We start from the raw sequence: 19,806 nt of genomic DNA, 5'->3' as shown, positions 1-19,806 counted from the left end.
CCGGCTGGGTGACAGCGGGAATGAGGCGGGCAGAAGCGAGCCGGGCGACCCAGGGCCTCTGAGATGGTCTGTCTTGACTCGGGACCTGACAGATTCCAGTGAAGAAAGAGCAGAGTTTAGCTCAGGAAAGGGAACCAAGAATTTCCTCTGAAAATGGGGATGGGGAGACCTCGAGCAAACTTGTTGGGAAGATATCATTAATTCTTTAAGAATCTGTCTTTTCTCGCAGACATAGAAAACAAACTTATGGTTTACCAAAGGGGAAAGGGAAGGGAGGGATAAATTAGGAGTTGGGAATTAGCAGGTACACACTACCATATATAAAATAGATAACCAAGAAGGCCTCACTGTATAGCACAGGGAACTATATTCCGTATCTTGTAATAACCTATAATGGAAAAGAACCTGAAAAAGAATAGATGTATATGTATAACCGAATCAATTTGCTATACACCTGAAACATTTTAAATCAACTATACTTCAATTTAAAAACATTTTAAAAGAATCTGTCTTGGGCTTCAAATCAACTGTGTTTGTTTTCTCCTGTACCCACAGGTGGAAATCCCAAATATCCAGAAACAGAGGAAACATCTAGCAAAGCTGGTGCTGGACATGGACTCTTCACGAACGAGGTGTGCTGGGATTTCTTTACTTTCATTTCTGCTGCTTTGAAGGAGCTGTGATCACGTTTGAGGGGTAGGGTTTTGTGTGTGAGCGTTTTCATTCATCGAGTGTTTCTTGCACCCACCGTGTGTCAGGCGCTGGAGGTCCCGGGACCATGCTCTCATGGAGGCTCCAGCCTGGTTTGGGAGTTAGATCTAGGCAAGAGAACACCCACGTGAGGCTGTTTCAGAAGCCGTAAGTCCTATCAAGAAGAGAGCACAGTGTAATTTTGGCAGGAGATGTGGAGAAGCGGGCTGCAGCATTAGAGAGGGTGAAGGAGAGAAGGCTTCTTTGAGGAGATGACACTTGATCTCATAAGAAGGAGGCAACCGTGCAAAGATCTGGTGCAGAACTGCCCATGACAGCAGGAACAGCAGATGCAAAGGTCCTGCGATGGGAATGAGGTTGACGTATTCAGGACACAGAATGAAGACCAGTGTGGCGGGGGTGGAAGGGACAAAGTGGGGAGTGGCAGGGGCAGAGATCAGAGAGGCAGGTAGCGTGATGTGTCGTCCTGTTTACCATGAGAGGAGTATTTCTGATTCTGGGGACCTGGTCCTGCGGTCGATGGTGTGACTGTGTCTTCTGCAGCCATTCTGTAACCCTGAGACCATCATGGGAGAAGTGCAGTTCCAACAGTGCTGCCCTTCCCCTGCTCCCTCCTCCAGAATCTACCGGGAGATTCCCATTCCAGCAGGGGCATGCCATGGCCCTGCAGTGGCTTTGACTGTGGCCGTCATAAGTCTTGGTTGTGTGTAAATGCCTTTTTATTTCTTACAGTGGCATGTGTGCTTACGTGTGCACGTTGAAACAGTGCAGACTCGTGAATAATAATACGGAAGGAACATTTTGGCTCCACCTTTGGTCCTTTGTAGGTCAAGTTTAAGAATCTCTGCATCTTATTTTAATTTTCTTGAGAAAAAGAAACAAAAACAAAGACAAAACTGGAAATACTTTGGCTGGGAGCTATAGGATAACGAGTCCCAAACCAGGAGAGAATGATGAGGTCCAAGATGCAGGTTGCCTGTTCTCTAGACCTGCAACCTTGGTCAAGTCACTGAACCTTCCAGAATAGTAGTCTCCTCACCTGTGCACAGACAGTAGCAACATTTGCAGTATTTGTGGGCAGACCTGGGAGGTTGTTTGGAGTGTCAGGTGAGATCCTGTTTGTCACAGCACTTCCCAAGAGCTTTCCAAAAGGAAGCTGCTACTATAACTAGTTGAGGTACCAGAATTCTGCGTTCGGATCAACAGAAAGTATAGCACAGTCCCCCAAGACCAGCAATAAATCAGGCTAGATTAGCAGAGAAACAGAGTTTCTGTCTTCTTCTTCTTTTTTTATTGCAGTATAGTTGATTTACAGTGTTTTGGGTGTACAGCAAAGTAATTCAATTATACATTTATATCTATCTATTTTTTTCAGATTCTTTTCTATTATAGTTTATTACAAGATACTGAACATAGTTCCCTGTGCTCTACAGTAGGTCCATGTTGTTTATCAACCATATATATCGTAGTGTGTATCCGTCAGCGTTTCTTTAATTCACGTATTATTTCCCAAACTTCAGTCCACCTGAATGATCTTTGACATCTGTGCCAACATACCTTGTGAAATATCGATACGTTTTTTCAAAATGAGTCTATTTAAAAGAGAAATCTTAACAGCACTACCATAAAGTGAAAGGCAGTGCCCTTAGCTACAAGTATCAGGTAAATGTACAAGTGGACAGGATGAAAGTAGTACCCGTGCTGTTAAATTTTAGGTCCTGTTGCCTGTGGAAGGCTGTGATCCTGAAGTCTCCAGTTGCTGAAAAGGGAAGAGGAGGAATTAGAAAGTGGTTGAAGTTACTCTGACCCAGATCTGAGGCCCTCCCCCTAGGGCCCTTGGAGGAACAGAGAGAAGGTTGCATCAGTCATAATGGTATGGTACGACTTCCTACAGTGTCCGTGCGCCACGTAAAATGCGTCCTGTAGCCGCAGTGTTCAAGTCCCACATCCCGGAGTCACGTAAGATGATGGCGGGTATGCTGCTTGTTCCACCGTCCGGGTGACGGTGGACACCGGGCTCCTGGGTTTGCAGAGTCACTTCCTTCTGCGAGGACCTGGGTTTTAGCTCTGAGATCTCTTCTCTGCTTCTCTAAGGAACACCTTCATTCCCAGCCCAGAGCTTCTGCTCAGAGGGCTGGATGTTAGCATCAAAGCTTGTCATTGCCTTGTCCACTTACATATTTTCATTCAGCCCCCCTTAGGGGAGAGAGGGTTTCTCCCTGGTGACAGCCGCGGTCAACCTAGTTTTGTCTTATGTTTTTAATGGTGACACCAAGTGGTGTGTAGATTCTGAAACCACAGAGGAGTGTCGTCAGGGACCTCTCTTCCATGATTTAACAAACTTCATGTCTTCAGCTCATCCTCTCTTGTGTATTGGGATTTGGTAAGGAAATAATCTACTACCCCCTCCAAATTTTTATGCTTCTAACCTTTAACTTAGACCCTTGACAACTTTGGTTGTTTCTGAAGCCAACTCACCCCAACTTCTTGCCTTTTCCTCTAACCCTTCCCCTGAGCCACTGTTTCCCAAGATGGAGCAGTGAGCGTAAGACCAGATACTGTGCTACTGAAATGCAAACGTCACCAGCTACTCTTGGAGGAGCAGTTGGGTTCTCACTGCCCCTACCTCTACCCCACCCCACTTCCCCATTTGGTCAGTCTGCATACATTAGGGTCTGTTCCTTGTAGCATCCTCCTTCTGAGCCGGGACCTCAAAAAGTGGAGGATGCCCAAGGCAGAGGAGCGGAGAAGACTGGGCAGATGAAACAATAAATGTCCCACTAAAGCAACTTTCCTGTTTCCTTCCAAAACTTCTTCCTGACTCCCTGTCACCCTGAACTGATCTTGAGTTTGCCTTCTATACCCTTCTCCTGGTCTGTGAAACATCTTACCCTTATTTCTGGCCTTTTTCTTTCCATTAGCCTTTCCTTAAAGCTTGTATTCTGTCTTCACCATCCCCAAATTGTAGACTGATGGCATCTTTCCCAGAGAATGATGGGGTCGACTCAGCTACCTTAGTGGGAAGAAATGAACTTTCTTCTCTTCAAACTTCAAAGCTCAAACTCTCCTTGGACAAGAAGCCTTATTTCTTCTCTTAACAGAGCAGAACAATTGTTGAGTTTACTTATAAGAGCCTCTGAATGAGAAGATCATCCTTCCTCGAAATTCATGATTTTTAAAAATGTTTTAATTTTATTGGAGTATACTTGATTTACAATGTTGTGTTAGTTTCAGGTGTACATCAAAGTGATTCAGTTATACATACACATCTATTCATTGTTTTTTAGATTCTTTTTTCAGATAGGTTATCACAGAGTATGGAGTATGGTTCCCTGTGCTATACAGTAGGTCCTTGTTGGTTATGTATCTTATATATAGTAGTGTGTGTATGTTCATCCCAAGCTCCTGATTTATCCCTCCCCACCATGTTTCCCCTTTGATAACTATAAATTTGTTTTTGATACCTGTAAGTCTGTTTCCTTTTTGTAAATAAGCTCATTTGTATCTTTTTTAAAAATTAGATTCCACATATGAGTGATGTCACATGGTATTTGTCTTTCTCTGTCTGACTTACTTCACTTAGTAGGATAATCTCTAGGTCCATCCATGTTGCTGCAAATGGCATTATTTCATTCTTTTTTAGGGCTGAGTAATATTCCATTGTATATATGTACCACATCTGCTTTATCCATTCCTCTGTCGATGGACATCTAGGTTGCTTCCATGTCTTGGCTGTTGTAAATAGAGCTGCAGTGAACACTGGGGTGCATGTGTCCTTTCAGATTATGGTTTTCTCAGGGTATATGCCCAGAAGTGGGATCGCTGGATCATATGGTAGCTCTATTTTTAGTTTTTTAAGGAACCTCCATACCGGTTATACCAATTTACATTCCCACCAATAGCGTGCAAGGGTTCCCTTGTCTCCACACCCTCTCCAGCGTTTATTGTTTTTCGAAATTCATGATTAGTGGCACTTTTCCCAATTAGTTGCTACCTGTACAAATGTTTCCAAGTTTCCCTTGATATTTTGCTATTCAGTCTCCACAAAGGGACCATTTTGGGGGCATTTTATCACTATTGTATAATATCAAAGTAGATTACTTATCCATTACAAGTAAAATTCCTTATAAATGGAGGGGAAAGGTGTATGTTTCTAAACTACCAGGACAGAATTGGGGGTGGGGGGGAATAAAGGGGAATAGGGAAGAAAAGAAAGAGATAACTTTGGAGAATGTCTTCATTTTAATATACATATATTAAGTGTAATTTGGATTTTTTAAAAAAAACAAATCTAATCCAGATCTATAAAACCCTAAAAATCAGCTTAGTGTTTGTGGCCACTTTGTTTATTTTTTACACTTACATATTGGTTAGTTTTTTTTCCTTCAGGTAGCATGAATGGGATGGTGGTTGTAGCTCCATGATCTACCATAATCAACCATGGAAGTGTGTTCATTATCTGAGATCTAAATTACAGCCATGACATTTCATATTTTATTTGACTAAGCCTGGGAGGTATTAGTTAAATATTTCCGTAGGGCAAACCGTTATAAGAAAGAATTGCCCAGGAATTTTTACTGATCCTTATCTGTTAGCTTAGATTTTTTTTTTTTTTAACATTTTGGAATAGAATATATCCTTTCTAATTTGGATGAAGACTCTTTCTCAGGACACATGTGTCCATCTCTGGAGCTTCAAGCCAGCTTGATGTCCTAAAGCCTTTTTTAAGTAATTTTCACATGGGTGCGTGTTTTAAGTGACAGAGAATCCTTCATTTTGCTACTTTTTGCTAATAGCAGAGAGAACTAATGTCCCCTTTTTTGGTATTATAATGCCCCACTCTCTAATTTTTTCCTGCACATAACACAAGAGGAAAGAAGAATTGTACAGGGAAGACACTTAGTGATTCAATTCTTGATTCTCAAAATGAGGGTAAAATTGCACTTTTTGCGTCTACATTGGATGGACAGTCCAAGAGCCAGATGGAGCCTGCAGGCCTCTTTGGTTTGGTCCGTACGCGGCTGGCCTGCATGGTTCCAGAGGATGCTCTTTAATCTGTTGTCACGTTTCATCTGATGGGTTCACTTGACAGTTCGCAGTTTGTCAGTTTGAAACATCCAGCAACCTGTGGGCCACACTCCTCCTGCCTGGGCCCCATCAGCCCTGATCACCCTCCAGTGAACCCCCGCCAGGTCCCCGTCTCCTCCCTGTTCCTCCTGACTTCCCAAGACCGCAGCCAGGCATTGGCAGCCTTTGTCATCCTGATTACGCGATTGTTTTTCTTAGAGCTGAGAAACAGCTTTATATCTCATGTCCCTGTCACAAGTAGGAAATAAAGGATTGCGTGGGCGAGATTTTAAGATAATGACCCATTTGACTTATTTTTCCTACTTGCTGGGCCCTGTAGGCTGTTGAGTTCACAGCCTCAGGGGGAGAGGCCCGCTGCTGTTCCCTGCTATAGCTACTAGCATCTTAGCATAATTAGAACCTTCTTTCAGGGCCTGCTTTCGGTAATTCCTTGATAATGACTTAGCAACCAGAAATATTTGTGCTTCCCCATTAAAGTTTCCCAAGGGGCTCCCTCAGAAGGCCAGTATTCTCTGCAGAGAGAGAAATGTTTAAGAAAATATAAGTGAGGTGTTGCAGTGTTGATCAGAGGTTGCTTAGTGCTTCCCAGTGGAGGCTTTTGCTTTCACATTTGTTTTAATCTTACCCACTTGTCCTCTCACTTAGCACCCATGATTGGCTTCAGCCAAGCAGGGGACTGTTTCGAAACTCACAGCCCTCAGGATAGGCAGGAAGCTAATAGGAATGGCATGGGCGGTGCTTCGGGGAAGTGGTGGTGAAGTCGTCTGGCCTGAGTGTTCAGAAGACAGTAGGGAGGATGACGGCAAATTGGGGAATCCTTGCTCTGTCTGAAGTGGCCCCTATCCTCAGCCTCCCTCAGTCCTGCCGCTTGGACATTGGAGCCCCCTTTCTCCTGGTCTGGTACTGGGTACCTTTTCATTATCTCTCCTTTGGAATGAGGCTGTGCCGTTCCCTGGGTGATACTCATGACCAGCTATTTCTCTGCTTCCCACAGTGTCCCCAGGGCTTTCTCTACCTGTCTCACACCTCTCCTCTTTGTCTCCTCTTTCCCATCAGGTGGCAGCAGACTTCCAAGTCTTCGGGTTTGTCCAGCAGCTTACAGCCTGCAGGTGCCAAAGCGGATGCCCTCAGGGAGGAGATGGAGGAGTCTGCCAACAGAGTGGAGATTTGCAGGGTACCCAGCTCTTTGCTCCCCTCCACTGAGAAAGATGGGGAAGCCCTAAGGGAGTCCCTTTCTGTTGGCTGGAGGTCTATGAAAACCCTAACAGTGAGCCTCTGGTTGAATCAGCATCCCCAAGCTTGCCTTCTGACACCTCCAAAGAGTCCTGCATGAGCCCTAAGAGTTGGGGCTTTCATGGTGACCTGGATGCGGGGGGACAGCAGTGGGTGATCACTGATATTCCTGCGTGGTAGGCCAGGAGGAAATGGCCTCGGTTTCTCCACGAAGATTTTGTAAGTCACCTGAGCCCCAAATCATAGATTCTAGGCCACCCAGAACAGTTGAGAGTTTAGACAATAGATGAGCCTTGACTCCCTGTTGATATTACATTATTTTCTTGTTTGCCTTTTACTGTTTCCTGAGTCACTTTATCAGTCCTTTGCTTCGCGGGAGACATACATGTATCTATGAAGTTGAAATGCTAGCCAAGGAGACACTTACAGCAAAGAAAACCTTCCACTTGTCAGGAGAGGAGGACCTCGTTCTACAGAGTGTGCCCCTGCCCTCGGGAGTGATAGGTGCCCCTCATCACCCATCACCCATGTTCAAATGTTTCTCATCTACTTTCCCCATAAACCTTTTATGGGGCTTTGTCAGCAATACCCATTCTTCATGCTCTGTGTATATGTACATCTGTATACGTGCAGATATGCCAGTTTGGGTTTGGATCTAAGAAACAAAAATACCACATTTCTAGAATTATGCTGGCATCTGTTGTCTTCCTAACATGCAGTTTTACAGGAGAGTGGCCACTTAGCATGCATACATCTTTGTTCTTTGTGGCTTTATCGAGTCTTACCTTGTCCATCAGCTTCTGCTGTTATGACCACCCTGTACAGGTGATTCAGACCTTGCATTCAGGTGACATTCACAGTCAGATAGAATTTCTCTCTGGAGTTAGAAACGTCAAAAATATCTCGAAAGGATTTATTATCTCTCAGCCTCCAGTTCTATGGAGCCAAGCAAAGTTAGACCAATACTTCAGACCCAAGACTCGTTGTGAGTAAAGCTGGTTTCTCATTTGAATTCCTGTGTCTGTGGCAAAGATCTAGCTGGTGCTATTCATGAAGAATCACTCTTCTCTCATGTTGATTTCCCTTTTACTCTGTGTCTTCTCTACCCATTTACCATGGGTTCATGTCCTTCAGTTAAATCTTGTTTCTTACAAAATTCCTTCTTCACTAGACAGACACAGCAGGGTGATGTTAAGAGGGGCTGCTGGTGAGTTCCCTGGTAGCCTAATGGTTGGGATTCCAGGCTTTCACTGCTGTGGCCTGGGTTCACTCCCTGGTTGGGGAACTGGGATCCCACAAGCCTCACGGAGTGGCCAGGAATGAAAACAAAAAAAAAAGTGGTGAGGGGAGCTGCTGAATGCAAATATCCAAACGCATTAGAGTAAAAGTTTAATAGCTTCACTCAGTCTTGGGTAGCTTCTTACATAGGCTGTTTTTACCAAAAAATATATTAAAATTCCTTTTCAGAGATTACAAAAGTATTGCATGTTCACCAAAACCAGTGGAAAAAATTTGAAAATATATTAAGAAAACACCAATAATTCTTTCCCTTCCTACCCAGCAACCAACCAACCAACCAACCCACCCCTCTGTTTGCAAAGGAGGTGACCAGTTTGCCTTTCTCAACAATATTTATTAAGATTTGTTGTGAACAATGTGCCCTGTGATGTGCCAAGTGGCCATAAAAGTTATACGGATAAGGAAGTAAGTGTTAGGACCTGTTACACAGCCTCCCACCCTTTTTTCTTTTTTATAATCATACAAATATGCCCTCATATATAGCATTTTTCTAGGTACTTGTTTTGTGTTTGTGTGTATGTGTGTGTTTATGAAACAGTCATGTTGTTTCTATTGGTCTATCACTTTTCTCAGTTAATAGTACATCCTGGCCGTTTCTCCAGGTTAGTAGCTGTAGATCCAATTTAGTCTTCTTACTATGGTGCACAATATGCCTTAGTAAGGAGGTATCTACCGTGATATATTTAGCTGTTTCTCCTAGTGATAGATATTCAAACTAATGTGTTTTGTTTCTTTGTATTTTGGCATCAACAAAAATGATATAATCAACATCGTTTTATGTATATTCTTATACACTGGTAACTTTTTTGCCCTATAGGATAGATCCCCAAAAGTGATATTTTTAGGTAGAAGACTACGTATACTAGTTAAGTTTTAATAGATATTGACAGTTCTCTCTTTTTTTTTTAATTTATTTAATTTATTTATTTTTGGCTGCGTTGGGTCTTTGTTGCTGCGCGCAGGCTTTCTCTAGTTGCGGCGAGCGGGGGCCACTCTTTGTTGCAGTGTGCGGGCTTCTCATTGCTGTGGCTTCTCTTGTTGCGGAGCACGGGCTCTGGGCATGAAGGCTTAAGTAGCTGTGGCTTGCGGGCTCTAGAGCACAGGCTGAGCAGTTGTGGCACATGGGCTTAGTTGCTCCGTGGCATGTGGGATCTTCCCGGACCGGGGCTTGAACCCGTGTCCGCTGCATCGGCAGGCGGATTCTTAACCACTGCGCCACCAGGAAAGCTCCAGTTTACCTCTCTTAAAAGGAAACTGGGGCTTCCCTGGTGGTGCAGTGGTTGAGAGTCCGCCTGCCAATGCAGGGGACGCGGATTCGTGCCCCGGTCCGGGAAGATCCCACATGCCGTGGAGCGGCTGGGCCCGTGAGCCATGGCCGCTGAGCCTGTGCATCCGGAGCCTGTGCTCCACAACAGGAGAGGCCACAACGGTGAGAGGCCCGCGTACCGCAAAAAAAAAAAAAAAAAAAGGAAACTGCAATTTATACTCCCACCACTAATATACAGAATTGGACATTTCACTTTATCTTTCTCTGTAATGTATGTTTTTCCTGTTTTCAGTTTTTGCCCATCCAGTGAGGGAAAAAAAGCTATCCCTATGTTATTGTAATTTTAATTTCCCAGGATGTTAGTGGTCCTAAGTATATCTTTGTGTATTTATTGGACATTCTTCCTATATTTCTAGACCTTCTTAGTTTGTCAAATTGTCTATTTGTATTGGCAGTCGGACCAGTATTTCTGTTGTTTTTAATAGCAATTTGTGTAAGTTCTCTGTATAATTAGAGATATTAAACTTTCTTCTATCTGCTGTGCTGCAGATCCTTTGTCCAGTCTGCCGTTGTCTTTTGATTTTTGTTTATAGTGATGTCTGCCATTAAGAACTTGATCATATACCTGTATTTCCTTTGTATGGGAGAAGACCCCAGGTGGTCCATCAGGCACCTTCCACCTCAAGGTTAAGAAATTTTTCTTCTTTAGTTTTGTTTTAATGTCTTTAATGCATCTTATACACCTATTTTGTGCATGCTAATATACCTGAAATTTATTTTTGTATGTGGTATGCAGGAGAGATTTGGGCGTTTTCCCCCCATATGAAGAGGTAATTCATTTATTAGATAAGCCACCTCCCCCTGAAGTGAAATCCCATCATCCGATCCCTCAGATTTATTCCTGGGCTCTGTATTCCATTCATCTGCTTGTCTGTTCCTGGGATAATACTGTGCAATGTCTCTTTTAATGACTTCATAGCGATTATAATATTCAGTAAAATAACTCCCACTCTCTTTCATAGCTATCTTGTCTGGCCTCTGGCCTCTGTTTCATCATATGAACTGTAGGACGATCACATCCAGTGGATAAAAGCACGCATTGTGCTCTCGGCAGCTTTATTTGTGTGCGGAGCAGATCCCCTTGAGAGCAGGCGCTGATGTTTTCTCTCAAGTTCTCTTCTGACTACTCTTTTATTTCTACTTCATTGGCTGCCAGCTGTTCTAAACATCCACTGTGGTCCTCCTCCCTTCCCTTTCTGGGTTGCCCTAATTGGGTCATTTCCCCTTCTAGCTTCATGGCTTTGTATTCTCTCAGCTGGATCTCCTACACTGTGACAGCCCAGCAAAAGGAAAGTTTGTGGGCTGAAGGTGACCAAGGTGGCAGCCTGGTTTCCCTGTGTTTAGGCACAGCGAGGCCCAAGCAGAGCTCCCCAGACCTTTAGACCCAGAGAGCTTTGTTTTTTGTTTTTTTAATTTTTGTTGGAGTGTAGTTGCTTTACAGTGTTGTGTTAGTTTCTACTGTACAGCAAAGCAAATCAGCTATATACATAGATACATATAGCTTTTTTGGATTTCCTTCCCATTTATGTCACTGCAGAGTATTGAGTAGAGTTCCCTGTGCTTTACAGTAGGTTTTCATTCATTTTCTATTTTATACATAGTATCAATAGTGTATATATGTCAATCCCCACCTCCCAGTTCATCCCACTCTCCCCTCCCCCTTGGTATCAGAACTCTTGTTCTCTACATCAGTGTCTCTATTTCTGCTTTGCAAATAAGATCATCTGTATCATTTTTTTAGATTCCACATATATGTGTTAATATACGATATTTGTCTTTAGACCCAGAGAACTTTAGATCCAGGAAAACCAAGTCAAGGTGGGTTCCATAAGACGGAACCTGCTGGTACCTGGGGCAGGTGGGCAGGTGCAGCGTTTCTCTTTTTATTCCTTCTTAGAATTTCCACGTCTCTACTTACATGATCCTTCTGTTCTTGTGTGCTGCCTACTTTTTCCGTGAAAGCCCTTAGCGTGTTAATCGTATTTTTAAAAATTCCTAGCCTGATGACTCCGACATTCTTGACACATCTGACTCTGGTTCTCATGCTTGTCCAGTTTCTCCAGACTGTGTTTTTGCCTTTTAGTATGCCTTGCAGGCTTTATCGAAAGGTGGACACAATGTGTACTGGGTAAAGGGAGCTGAGGTAAGGAGGCCGTTAGTGATGTAGTAGTCAGGTGTGGGAGCCAGGGAAGCGTTCTGTAGCCCTGTGATTAGGACGAGCAGGGAGATGGGGTTGAACCAGGTTCAATCCCTGGTTGAGGAACTAAGATCCCACAAGCCCCACGGCACGGCCAAAAAAAAAAAAAACGTTTCTCCTAAGGGTAGGTCTTGTTAAGAGTAGAATGCTCTAGTACCTTTCAAAATGGTACCTTTCCTCTTCCCCTTGGCAAAAGCCAAAGAGGGTTTTTCTCTGATGTTCACTGTGAGAACTTAACTCGGCAAAAGTGTGAGGGCTCCCCCGCTCCCTGGCGTTTTTAATTCTCAGACTTGCCACCCTGAGCCTCCTGCGGTTTGTCGATTACAGTTCAGGGTTTCCTGAAACTATGGAGGTTTCTGCTCCCGGATTTCTTCTCCAGTAAGTTGTGATTCTCGTATTCACCTGTCTACCTCTCTGGTTTGGGGGCAGTGGTTTGCCCTGTACCCTCACTCCTCTGATGGATCTAAAAAGAGTTGTTGATTTTTTTAGTTTTTTGCAGCTCTTTACGTTTGGTAGGACTGAGCTTCTACGTGCCAAACAGGAAACCCGAAGTCAGCAGCGAAAATCAGGGTTTTTCACTTTTTACCAAGAAACAGTACTTAAGAGACCAGTATTTATAAATATCTTGGGGATTTTTTTTAACAACAGAAATATCTAAAATCCTACCGTAACATTTTGTAATATAGGGTAATTATAAAACATTACTAAGGAAATCAAAGAAGGCTTTATAACACTGAGAGGTGTTTTTAGATGAGAAGAGTTAATACTGTACAAATTGAATTTCCCAAAATTATTTTGATTACAAGTGTAGTATTTTGATTGTGGTAAATTGCAGTAAAGGTTTCCAAGGGTAGTAAAAGGTTTCTAAAGTTATGGTGGGAGAATCATTGGAGCTTGGGATTATTATCTCCTAAAATGTATTCTAGAATTACATAGTTAAAAATAGGTACTATTTAAAAAATAAAAACATCGGTGGAAAGAAAAAAAGGCCTCCCAGCCAGAAGAAAATCCAGAATCCAAGTATATGAGAAGTTTCATCTGTGAGATTTGTAACCCATAGGGACAATCTATTCGTGAATAATTCTCAGACATTTGGTTAGTTCTTTGAAAAAAGGAAATCTGTACCTGATACAAGTACCAAAATAAAGTCCCAATTTATTAAAGATTTCAATGTCATATTCTCTACTGAATATATATATATGGATATTTATATTGTTGGTTGAGAAGCACCAAGCAGATTACCAAAGGAGGAAGTTGTAAAGAGAAAAGTTTCATACATACTCCTATTTACAGAAGCCCTAAAAAAACGCAGTACCAAAAAAAAAAAAAAAGTTACAGTTTCAAACAGGAAATTGGGGAAGCTATTAGCAGTATTTGATAAAACTGATGGTCTCATCAATCGAAAACACTCTTAGAAATCTTATAAATAAGAAATAGATGAAGACTCTCATAGGAAAATAGGTACTCAGGGTCACAAGGAATTGACAGTGGATGACACAAATAGGTAAGAAAGGTAGAAGAAAGTTAAGCTCTTGATCAAAAAATACAAATTAAAACACGTTATTTAAATTTCCTTTATACATTTGATTGTGATTCAACAGAATTAAATGGTTATTATAGAAAACAAACAAAACTCATGGATTAGTCCTTGTAGTATAAATGGTGATCTTTCAGCAGTATAATGCATAAGATCTAATTTCCCAACTCATAATTATCTTTCTAATATTTTTTAAGTTAACTCTAAGGAATTATACAATCAGAATTAATTTCAACTGCAGAACTTATCCAAAGAAATAAGAGCTGGGTGGAAAACTGTATAAACAGATGCTTTTTCAAGTGTTGTTATAATAGCGATAAATTAGAAACACGATAACCAGCAACAGAAACAGAGTCCATCCACACAGTAAATGTCACGACCAATAGAAAGCATGTTTCTCTGGGGGCGGTAATGAGCTACCAAGCAGTCTGATCCCATTTTTGGTAAACCAGGCAATCATATGACTGATTAAAATAAGTACAAAATGGGCAAATGTCAGTATAGTGCTTATCTCTGCACGGTTATCTCTGTGTGGTGGGATTACAGGTGAATTTGTTTTTCTGCTTCGTATTTTTTTGAGTATGGATCCGTTGCAAAATCAGAACACAAGTGATTTTTTAAACACCTAAAATTCTGGTGATTATCAATGGAAGGTTTTTTTTCCCTTTATAAAGAAAATTCACTAATGATTTAGATTAATGGGAATTTATTTTTAAAATATTCTGTTGATATTCATGAATACAATAAATTTAATAACATGTATTAATAATTATAAATAATTTAGATTAATATTTATTTATTTTTAATTTTGGGCCGTGCTGCACAGCACGTGGATTCTCAGTTCCCCAACCGGGGGTCGAACCCGGGCCCCCTGCATTGGAAGCACAGAGTCTTAACCATTGGACCGCCAGGGAAGTCCCAATATTTATTTTATTTATTTAGATGAATAGAAATTTGATTTCGAGTTTCCACTTTTATTTCTCACTTGTGTGGCTTACTTGGAGTCTGTATTGTTAACTTCCTAAGCCGGTAATGATTGTACCTTCAGAAAATCCTGTCGTGTCCCTGAGGGCACGCACAGTTGGCCCGACTCCTCTAAGATCATCTGCTGAGCCGTTGAAGGTGGTCTGATACGGCATTTAGTCCCTTCCGAGGCTCGCTTCCTTTCCTCTGTCTGCCGAGCCATTTTTATCACTCCACCCTTTGTTTTTCCCTGACTTGAAATATCTCCCTTAGGCCTGTCAGGCTGGCGATGGACGTTTCCAGACCAAGTTCTGCTGGGGGGATGGCAGACAAGGTTGAGTTCCAACAAAACCACTTCCTCTTGCACCTTTGACAGATTAGGCATTTATGGTAGGGACGCTCTGGTGGAAGGGAACTGAGGTGGGTGGTCCTAGAGCCCCTTTTATTCTTTGGGAAAGTTACCTTGAACTCTTGGTAGCTACTCGTCTGAAATTGGGATCTTGGTTCTATTGTCTTGTGTACAAGAATGCTTTAAGGATGTTTGCCTGGCAAGGATACTGGAAAAGGAAGCAGATTACTCCTCCCATCCCCGTGCTCGCTGAGAACAGCTTAATCGGCAGCTGGAGAAGCTGCTGAGGTGGTTGCAGTCGGTGCAGAGTGCTCTTCCTGAATCATGTAGTTGCCGCTTTAATTCCTTCAGCATCTGGGTCAGCTTTCTTGTGCTGTGTTTTTTTTTTTCTTCCTTTTCACTGAGATATAGCTGACATACAGTATCATGTTCGTTTCAGGTGTGCTACATGCTGATTTGACATTTGCATGCATTATGGAATGATCACCACGATAGGTCTAGTAACAGTCTGTCCCCATACAAAGTTAGTGGAGTTTTATTGACCATCTCCCTTGTGCTGTCTGTTACATCCCGTGGCTTCTTTATTATGTAACTGGAAGGTTGCACCTCTTAATCCCCCTCACCTATTTTCCCCACCCCCCCAACCCCTTCCCGTCTGGCAGCTACTGTTTGTTCTCTGTCTATGAGTCTGTTTTCATTTTGTGTTGTTTTTTAGATTCGACCTATGAGATCATGCAGTATTTGTCTTTCTCTGTCTGACTTATTTCACTTAGCATAATGCCCTCTAGGTCTGTTCATTGTTACAAATGGCGAGATTTCATTCTTTTTTTATGGCTGGGTAGTATTCCGTTGTATATACACCACATCTTCTTTATCCATTGGTCTATCAGTGGACACTTAGGTTGCTTCTCTATCTTGGCAATTGGAAATAGTGCTGCTATAAGCATTGGGGTGATATTTTCATGTTACTTCAACTTGAACATTATAGACTCTTTTCTCCTTAACTAAGCATCTCTTCTGAAGATCTACCTCAGGGCTACCAAATAGGGAGGGATGTCAGAGATCACAGGACTTGCACACACAAGTTTAGAGATGTGACATGTCCAAAGATATGGTCATTGACAAAGTCTACGTCCGCTCAAGATGCACTTTTATCGCACCTTGCAGGGAGTGTTTCTGTGAAACAGACAACTGTCCTCCTTGGAGGGAACGCTTTCCAGTACCAGACACAGCATTCAGCCATGGTTCTCGGTCCCGTGGGAAGCTCAGCGGTGGCGGGCTGTTCATACTATGAGATTTGTGTGTGGTGTTGGATGAGCCCACGTTTTGCCAAGTTTGGAATCAGCAGTCCTTCCCCTGCCCACCTGTCTTACCCAGCTTCCCACGACTTGGTGTGCTTCTGTTTCTTTCCCATATGCTGGTGATCAGCCAATCAGAATTGAGGATGAAGGAGAGCTAGGCAGGTAGCATCATCAGAGGGAAGAGGCGGCAAGACGAGGAAAGCAGAAGCACAGTTTGTACCTGGCGGGGCTGCCTCAGACGGTGGTGCCTGCCACAGAGATGTAGGGAAGTAATTTGCGCATCACTCCCCCATACCAGCTTTCCTAACTCTTGATGTAGCCCACGTGTTAAATAAACGCCCTGGGAAAACACTGGCTTAGGTGTTCTTTTCCCGCTTATTCATCCTCTAGAGCCGTGGTTGGGAAACAGGGGAATGCCCACAGGCAAAGTTTGTAATCTGTCAAGTATTATGAAAAATGAGATCAACCACGGTTAAGGCTCTTTCTTCTGTGATGCTTAGACTCCTGCATGACCCACTCTCTGTCTTGTGTTTTACCCCCTACAGGACCAGCTGTCGGCTGACATGTACAGTTTTGTGGCCAAAGAAATTGACTATGCAAACTACTTTCAAATGGTAAGTTTCCAGAAAGGTGAGGCTGCTTGAAGTCTGTTTACAGGCGTCACGGTGCGGACAGGGAGGAACGTCGGCCTCGAACTGAGGACCCCTAGATCGAGCACGTCCTGAGAACGGATGGGGCTTTGGCTGTTCTACCTGTGAATAAATCCTGCCTTCTAGTTCTCCTTGTATGGATTTCTCCAAAAGCCCAAGAATAAAATTCAGCTTCATCCATGAAGATGACTGCAGCTCAGTGATCTATGGCAGTGGTTCTCAACCAGGGGTGATTCTGTCTCCTCTGCCAGCAGAGGTTTGGCCATGTCTGGAGACATTTGTGGCTGTCACCATTGAGGGGAGGTGTTACAGGCATCCAGGAGGTGGAGGTCAAATTTGTTGCTAAATATCCTGCAATGCAAAGGACGACTCTCACAACAGAGGATAATCCAGCCCCAAAATGTCAGCAGAGCCGAGGTTGAGAAACCTGAATCTATCATCAGTAAGGAACTTGGGAAGGAGAAGAAGAAGAAGAAGAAGAAGAAGAAAAACCCCACCTGGCGCGTATTCGTTTTTTAATCTAGATTTTTGCCCAAGACGGTGGCAAGTAGGTAAACGAGGATTGATACGGCCTGTTTGCCTGTCTTTCATCTATGAGAGCAGATTTAGAGAGTAGAGAAACAGGGTCTGAGTCATCCATACTTGAATGATCGGGCCCAAATAATTAGGACCCTGTCTATTTACCAGGGAAAATACAAAGCAACTGGGGAAAAAAAAAAAAAAAACTTGAGAAGAAAAAATACAAATGAAAAATCCAGTTAAGCTCACCTGCTTTTAAAGTTGGGAATGAAACTCAAATCTCAAAGCATCTCTTTATGGTCAAGGAAGTAACAGAAAAGGAGGGAAGGTAAAGGGAAGAAAGAGGAGGAGGAATTCTGAGAAGTTTAAATGTGTTGATAAGCGTGGGGCAGAGCTGTGGGCGGTCAGCACTCTCCCTGCGTGGGAGAGTGGCTGAGAAGGCCAGAGTTTCTTCTGCCCTGAGAGAGAGCTGATAGGCATTCCTTCCAACTTGGAAAGTTTATTTTAAAATAGTGGGATTGGGCTTCCCTGGTGGCGCAGTGGTTAAGAATCGCCTGCTAATGCAGGGGACACAGGTTCGAGCCCTGGTCCGGGAAGATCCCACATGCCGTGGAGCGACTAAGCCCTTGAGCTGCAACTACCGAGCCTGCGCTCTAGAGCCTGTGAGCCACAACTACCGAAGCCCACGTGCCTAGAGCCCGTGCTCTGCAACAAGAGAAGCCACCGCAACGAGAAGCCCACGCACCACAACGAAGAGTAGCCCCCGCTCGCTGCAACTGGAGAAAGCCCACGTGCAGTAATTTTCAAGTATATTCCATCAGTTTTATTTGCGAAGATAATATTTCATTTTAGAGTTTCTAAAACGAATGACATTGTTGACATTCCAAGCATTATTAGCTTGCCTGATTGCCATTTGGGTACCATTTATTGCAGCATTCTGATTTTTTTTAAATTCCCTTTTCGTCTTCCTTGGGGATGACAGTAGCTACTTTTCACACCAGACTTCTCAGCAGAGTGACTCCCACCTTTTCCCTCACACATGCGCAATTTTTTTTGGAGGAGGAGGAGGTAGAGATTCAGAAAATAAATGAAGTGACTGTTGTTCACAGGTTTTCCTCTGCTCTTATCACCATTTCAGCAGCTTTTTTAGTAGTGAGATGGGCAAAGTAGAACATCTTGAAGGACTTTGCTCTTTGGCCTGCATCACGATAACCAAAGCAATTTTACCTCCCAAGACACTTGAAGAGGATTGTGGAGCAAGCACGTGTTTTCCGACCAGTTATATCTTGAACTGTTCTGGCAGAAATCAAGATATATAGAGGCTCATGGCATTTAGCGCCATCTCATAGGCACACGGATTTCTGAATGTGTTCTCCATTTATAGTCTTTCATTGTTGCACCTCTTCGGTGCCTTTTGCCGGGAGAACTGGGGGCGGGGTGCTCGCTAGGTGGGGCGATGGTGAGGGCAGGCTCAGCCCTGGGGTGTCCTGTCTTACTCCCCGATTCCGCTGCTTTCCAGACTTCCATGTGTGGTCACTTCCCTGCCGCAGAGGCTAAGGAGACACATGCCCATCATCGCGGGTGGATGGAGGAGAGAGCAGGGCACCCCAGTGGCGCGGCAGCCTGTGCTCCCCACCCTTCAGCAAAGGGTAATGCTCACTCTTGTGTTTCCTCAGCTCATAGAAGTGCAGGCCGAGTACCACAGGAAGTCACTGACGCTCCTGCAGGCCGTGTTGCCTCAGATAAAAGCACAGCAGGGTGAGTGCAGACCTTGCCTGGACCGGGGAGGCTGGGGAGCCTGCTTCCCAGAGAAGCCTGGTGCCCTGTGCTTGGCTCACCTGCTGCGTCCCGAGCAGTGCCACGTTTAGATGAGCCCCAGGACCTCCCCTAGCAGGTGCCTTGCCCCAGCGGCAGTGAAGCCAAGCACACTCACACACACTGCCCCACGGGGATGAGTCGGGTGTGCATGGGCCTGCATGGAGGTGCGTGGGTGACAGGAAGCCCACCGGCTCTGCTCACATGGGCTGGCCTTCCATTCCACCCACTCCCCCCATGATCCCCCAAAACCCCAAGAATGGAGACTCAGCTGGGCTCCGTGTCTTTGGTAGACTTAGGAGAATCTGTGTGAGCAGAGGAAGGGAAGATGCCCACATGGGTGACCTCCACTGACCCCTTTCACTGACCCCTCTCTTGCTCCGCTCCCCCCGACAGAGGCCTGGGTGGAGAAACCTTCCTTCGGGAAGCCCCTGGAGGAGCACCTCCTTATCAGCGGCCGGGAGATTGCCTTCCCCATCGAGGCGTGTGTGACGATGCTGCTGGAGTGTGGGATGCAGGAGGAGGTGGGTCTGGGCACAGCCGAGCTCTGCCTTGAGCAGGTCTCCTCGTTCGCGAGATGGAGCCTCTGGGGTCTCCTTCTCTGTTACCGTCCTCGCCCAACCCCACAAACCCAAACCCGTGAAGACGCGGTACAGCTGCCCTTCCTCAAACCGGCCCTGCTTTCTCTCATGAGCCTTCGCTCTCCGGGGACAGTGGTGGATTGCGGGAAATGATACCACTGGCCCTGAGGATCTCACAGCCCTGCTCTGGCCCTTCTTTCTGCATTTTTAACCTGGTTGGGGCATTTTCCTCCCCC

At 44.1% G+C, this 19,806-nt stretch overlaps 1 protein-coding gene across 2 annotated transcripts in view; it reads left to right on the top strand.

The window, feature by feature from the left end:
* Positions 1–19,806, top strand: part of ARHGAP44 (Rho GTPase activating protein 44) — a 143,056-nt gene that overhangs the window by 91,069 nt on the left and 32,181 nt on the right. For both annotated transcript variants that reach the window (XM_029211388.1, XM_029211389.1), the window contains exons 6-10: positions 556–632; positions 6,856–6,973; positions 16,551–16,619; positions 18,851–18,932; positions 19,386–19,513. In XM_029211388.1, the coding sequence (XP_029067221.1) occupies positions 556–632; positions 6,856–6,973; positions 16,551–16,619; positions 18,851–18,932; positions 19,386–19,513 (474 nt within the window). The remainder of the gene's footprint in view (positions 1–555; positions 633–6,855; positions 6,974–16,550; positions 16,620–18,850; positions 18,933–19,385; positions 19,514–19,806) is intronic.

The sequence above is a fragment of the Monodon monoceros genome, unplaced genomic scaffold (assembly GCF_005190385.1).
Source record: "Monodon monoceros isolate NGI ecotype Baffin Bay Population unplaced genomic scaffold, NGI_Narwhal_1 Super_Scaffold_9, whole genome shotgun sequence".
Taxonomy (NCBI): Eukaryota; Metazoa; Chordata; class Mammalia; order Artiodactyla; family Monodontidae; genus Monodon; species Monodon monoceros.
The sequence above is the reverse complement of the archived record's forward strand: the minus strand, read 5'-3'. Positions and strand labels throughout refer to the sequence as shown.